The sequence below is a fragment of the Melanotaenia boesemani genome, chromosome 6 (genome assembly GCF_017639745.1).
Source record: "Melanotaenia boesemani isolate fMelBoe1 chromosome 6, fMelBoe1.pri, whole genome shotgun sequence".
Lineage (NCBI taxonomy): Eukaryota > Metazoa > Chordata > Actinopteri > Atheriniformes > Melanotaeniidae > Melanotaenia > Melanotaenia boesemani.
Window position 1 is genome coordinate 17,628,380 of NC_055687.1, and position 6,000 is coordinate 17,634,379.

Consider the following 6,000-nt stretch of genomic DNA (forward strand, 5'->3'; position numbering starts at 1 on the left):
TAAAGGTAATTATCATTTAATCGCCACTTTTATTATTGTTTATATATATATATATATGTGTGTGTGTGTATTTGCTTTTATGTAAGTTGCCCTATAAAAAGTGAATCTACAGTGTTAAAACTAATAAACCTGCTCTCCTCTGTTATTAACCATCCAGGTTTCATAAATCGGCTGCAATAAATTGGTAGCTTTCAAAATTTAATGCAGCTGCCATACCTCTGACTTACACAGCATGTGATTATTTGCCAAAATATAATATTATGATACCATTTATGGTCAGGATATTGACTTTTATGGAAAGGTCTTGCAGTGGAATTTATGCTTGACCTAATATTGACACCATTATAAAGTCATCAAACTATGATCCAACATGTGGTTAATCCACCTTAATGTGACCATTAAATATAATAATTAAAAACAGACAATAATAATATTAACGTTTTGCATTCTTTCACCACTGCTCAGCTCTGCTGTGGACAATCTGACTCCGAATGCTTTTGTAGTCATAATTCAAATCAATGGAAATAAGCACACTGCAATTATTAGAAATATGTAGTATAAAACCTGCCAATTTCTTTTTAAACAGATTTCAACCACAGGTTGAATAAATTGCAAATCACTCCCCTGCAACAATAATTAGGATTACGTTTTGATCAGAAAAGAAAATAATTTAAATTATGTGAATGTTAAACTTTAAATGTGAGGGGGGAAAACAAACATTAACCTTGGGCAGTTAATATTAATATTCAGTTTGCAGGATAAGCCCCTCCACCCTTGTTCCATCCCACCCATTTGCCACTCACTCTCGCTCCTCGGGGTGGACTCAAGACACATCAGGGACTGAGCTGAGGACACAGAGTTGCGCTGAGAACTCAACAAGACGGACGGCTGAGATCACATGAAGATTTTCCCCTCCTAACTGCAGATAATCACCTCCTCCTGCTGCAGATGACGAGGTCGGTTGGATTTAAAGATGACGAGAGGAAGATTTCAAAATGGGAACTGACTTTTTCCACCCAACAAGTCCAAGGAATATTGTCCTTGTCAACATCCGGGATTAAATTATTCTAAAGTAAGATGCTGAATCATTAATTGACACATACATCAGAGTGGAGGCCTGAATACATGTTTTGTTTTTTGTTTGTTTTTTTTGTTTGTTTTGTTTGTTTGTTTTTTTCTCAGCACTGATTAGTATCCAGCACGGCCTTTGCGTGTAACTAAACCTTTCTTTCTTTTTTTTCTCCCCCTTGGGACAACTATCTCAATTGAAATCGCCGGCTGTGCTTTCACCCGTCAATTTAGTGTTTTTCTCTTAAAATAATAATTAATGTGAACAACAATGTCAGATGATCTTTAAGCCTTAATCTTAGCCATAACAGTTTTAATCGGGGTGTACAATGACATACATGTCATTCTTAAAATGCTGCGGTTTATGAAGTCATTTTAATTAGAATATTAAAATCATTTAAATTCCATTCGAAGCTAGATTAATGTAGCTGTAACAGGAGCCTATATGTGGGCGTGAAGCCCTGTAAGGCCAGTTCAACAGTAGCTCAACCCCAGTGCCGCCTGGTTCACAGGCCGTCTCTGTCCGGAGTCCCGACCCGGCTTTGATGTCGCTTCTGATGATCTCTTCTCTCTGATCTCCAGAAAATCATCAGTTCTAATGAAAATTCATTAAACTTGTCTCAGAAAATAAATAAACTGCTGAAACATTACTTTTTCCATTGAACGCAGCGCCAGACTTCGGTGCTTTCTGGTTATGATTCGGCAGATTTTCACGCACCGCTCCACATCCAAACCACTAGTGCGCAAAAGCGCACATGGCACGCACCAGTAATCTAAACAAAAACTTGGCACTTTATAACCGGCTTGTTCTTCCAACTTCCACAATATTTCTCCTCTGATGTCCTTCAACTTATTTTGCTGTTAAACTATTACCCAATTGTTGACCCTAAGGGGGAGGCTTCAGGCGAGATTTACGGTCTTTTATTTGAGACCCCCACTCTGAAAATCCAGTTATTTTACTAAAACCATAACAACGTCGCTGGACTGAAACTATAAAACTGAGATGGCTGCGCCAACTTGCGCAGGTTTCTGGTGAAACATAAACTATCCTGGTTAAACTGACATTTTTATTTAAACATGTTTATGTGACTTTATTTGCTTTGTCTGCTGTCACAATTTAAATACACATAAATCATCCTGCAGCCCCTTTAGATATACAAATAAGGTTTGACGCTTTGTTGTTCTTCAGTGTCAAATAAATAAAATCTCCTGAATCAGGAGAATACAAGGCTGTATGTAACAGAAAACTAACCCATATTATGTCTTCTACCTTTTGTCTCCTTCTACCCCAACACTCCCCTCTCTTCATTTTTATTTAAACATTATAAACAGTTTTACATTTCATCCTTCTCTGCCATCCTTCTAACCTAAAAATCTAGTTAACATTTTACATGATGGACCTCTCAGGTTCCTTGCCTCCACCCTCTCCATACACCGTCCCTATTCTCCCTAATTTCTCAGTGCCTTCCTCCTCTCCCTCCATCTCTCCATCACCTAGCTTAGCTTCCACAGCTCTCTTCTGCTCCTTCCTCTCACTCCTCTCCCTGCTGGGCATCACAGGAAACCTTTACACTTTGGGCCTCCTTCTGAGGCGCAGCAGAGGTAGGAGAAGACGTGGAGCAGGACCAGCCTGCTGCTTAACAAGAATACCCATACCATCCTGCCTTTCCAACACTACCTCCCCCTCCTCCTCCCCAACCTCCTCTCCCTCCTCTTCCTCTCTTCACCTCCAGGTGCTGAGTCTTGCTCTTGCAGACCTGCTCTACCTTTTCACTGCTCCGTTCATTGTGTATGACAGCCTGGCATCTGGATGGGCCTTTGGAGAGCTGGGTTGCCGCCTCCTTCTAAGTCTGGATCTCCTCACCATGCATGCCTCCATCTTTACCCTCACCGCCATGAGTCTGGACCGTTACCGGGCTGTGGCACATCCCCTGCATACCTCCTCCTCCAACTCTTCCAGTCTGTTGCGGGTAGGCTTGGCGTGGGGACTGGCAGTAGCTCTCAGCTTGCCCATGATGATCACCCTGCATCTGGAGGATGGGGAGAACCATGAAGGCCAGCTGTGTGTCCCGGCATGGGATGAGCAGAGCTCCAAGGCCTATCTGAGCGTGTTGTTCTGCACCAGCATTCTTGGTCCAGGGCTGGCCATTGGGGCACTTTATGCCACTCTTGGGCGGCTTTACTGGGTCTCACAGACCAGACCAGCCTGGGCCAGTGGAAACAACTCTGCTTGTCCTCCCCGCGCACCCAAACCCAAAGTCCTGCTACTCATTCTGGGTATTGTCCTGGCCTTTTGGGCATGCTTTCTCCCTTTCTGGATCTGGCAGCTGCTCCCACTTTACCAGCCTGACATGCTGAGGACAGTACCAGTGGGGACGCAGGTGACAGTGAATCGTATCCTCACAGGGCTGACTTATGGAAACTCTTGTGTCAATCCATTCTTCTACACGCTATTGACTGGAAAACGAAAACACAACCGGCAAGTGCCTACATCAGCAAATCACCTCTGCCGCAAAAGCAGTCCACCGCAGTAGTGTGTGTTTCTCTCTAACAGTAGAGACAATAAAGTGAGTGTGCATATATAAGTGCAATTAACACAATACACACATATGAGAAGGTACATGAATGCATTATGACTTGTATGCACCAAAGACCATTGACAAAGCCTTAGTCTGCAAACTGAGGAAGTATATTGAACAAATGTTAGCACTTTGTATAAATGCTTTGTAAAAGGACAATATTTCCTGTTTGGAGATTATAAGTAAAATGTATTTAAATTTTACCAGCATATAATGGCAATTTCTGTAAGATTTATTACTTGATGATGGCCAATGCAAAATATTCCAAACTGATGATAAATTATATTAAATAATGCAATAGCATCAGAGTTTACATTTAGATTAATTAGTTTTAATTATAATGTTTTTCTAATAATGGTTAAGTTATATATTGTCACCTTTACACAAATGGTTATTACAAAAATGAATTATTCCTATAATAGCGATGAGTGGTTTACTTCATATTATCATATAAAGAAAGCAGATTTTGTGCCATATGTTGTGCATGAACAAGCATTTCGAGTGAAACACTGATACACTTCTGCTTGTTTTCAGAGAAATCTCAAAGAAAATGTTTGTTTTAGAATAAATGGTTATGTCTAGGAAGGAGCTCAATGGGATATTTTTTATGAGATATTGTTTGTTGACTTAATGAATTATGTTTAAGCAGGTCCAAAGGCTTTTTGTTTTATTCTCCTGAACTCTGAGATATCTTTTGTAAAGGACTTTTCTTATTATGCATGTTGAGCTTGAAAATCTACTTGTTATTGTAATTCATGCAATGCTTTGCAAGGTTTTATCTGGTGTTAAAATGACATAGAATATAATATTGAATAAAGAGTATGCTTCTGTCATGTATTGTGTCATTGGATCTTTAACTACACAAGAGTAAGAATACACTCCTTAGCAAACACCTGAGAATGAAGTATATATATGAAAATAGTATTTTAGTTGCAGTCATACTTTTATTTGTGTGTCTGTGTCATCATGTCAGTGACTCAAGAGGGTCTTCCCCATTTGAAAAGGCCTGTCTCTGTCTGCCTAACTCAAAAGCTGCACCATACTGTAATACAAACCCTGCTGCTCTTTGACGTAGATGAGCAAATATTGTTGCATGACGGAGAGGAGTAAAGACAGGGATGGGATGATAGGACAAATGGGTTGGAATGGTTTTGCACAAGCCTGGTCAGGACGGAGTCTTACGTTTGAGGCCACAGGGTTTAAGACACTGACTACGTAATTATGCATTCCTTGGTTGAAGTCTGCTGGGGAATTATTCTCCCTTTTTTTCCTCTACATTGCATTAAACTACATTCTCATAAAATAAAATGTGGGGGTGTCACTTTCCTTAGAAAAACTAAGAAGCATGAGGAAAATCGACTAAATCACACAAGTAACAAGACAAGATGCAACAGCATAATAATTTTAGAGTTAAAGTATTACATAGAACAACACTGAGCAACGTGTTGCTGTTTTAAAATCTTCAAATGTTGGTAACACTTACTTTTCAAAGATGGCAGCATGTTTGAAATTTCACTGCTAAAAGTGAACTTTCCCTAAAAGCTGACTAAACTATCAAATTGTTCAAGACACCTGGAAAAAATTCAAGACAAGAAACGAACAAATAAAAATAAATAAATACATTAATGAAAAGGCAGAAATTTACACGTCAGAAAAAATGCCTTTCCAACAACAGGAGCGTTGTCCACTGTGGAAAGAACGTGACAGGAAGATGACTGCTCTGCACAGCTTTTAATTTTATCACTGGATTTAAGAACCTGAGACTACCTTGATAGAATAATATAGAATCACCACTCGATTTATCTTTGGCTTTATTGTTTTACAGATAAAGAAAAGCTCACAGATTACAGATTTTAAAAAAGGCTTGAGAATAAATGATTGAATGAATGAATGAATGAATAAAAAAAACTTTAATAAATGGCTCTTTTTAAACCAAGTGGAAAAAGAAACGAGAGAACTATTGTAAATTGCATTTAAGTCATCATAAGTCTAAACATACAAATTAGTAATAAGTTAAAAAGAGCACTTGTGGCTAACTGATAGGAAACATGGTCCAATAAGATGGCTGTCAGTTGGAAATTATGGAAATAATTGTAATATTTCTTTAGGACAGTAATTCAACTGAAACTGTGGCATAAGATGTTGGTTGTTTCCATGAAGTACAGAAAATAGAAAAACTGCAAAGGGGAAATTAACAGGTTGATCAAGAAAAAAAAAACAATGGAGACTTGATGAGAACAGAAAACATTAAAGCAATATATGAAACCAGAAAATACTCACAAAAGGAAAAATAAACAAACAGAAACAGTCAATGTTTGTGAGTGAAATGTAAGCAATCAACTAAAGGAAAATG

The 6,000-nt window shown here is 38.8% G+C and overlaps 1 protein-coding gene across 1 annotated transcript; it reads left to right on the forward strand.

The window, feature by feature from the left end:
- Positions 1-1,027: 1,027 nt before the first annotated feature.
- Positions 1,028-3,663, forward strand: LOC121641938 (urotensin-2 receptor). The gene is made up of 2 exons (XM_041988337.1): positions 1,028-1,072; positions 2,401-3,663. Exon 2 carries the CDS (start codon positions 2,460-2,462, stop codon positions 3,600-3,602), a length of 1,143 nt encoding a protein of 380 aa, XP_041844271.1. The 5' UTR covers positions 1,028-1,072; positions 2,401-2,459; the 3' UTR covers positions 3,603-3,663.
- The last annotated feature ends 2,337 nt before the right edge of the window (positions 3,664-6,000 follow it).

Excerpts from the sequence above, each read along its gene's own strand:
- LOC121641938 (XM_041988337.1), top strand. The coding sequence starts at position 2,460 with ATGATGGACCTCTCAGGTTCCTTGCCTCCACCCTCTCCATACACCGTC.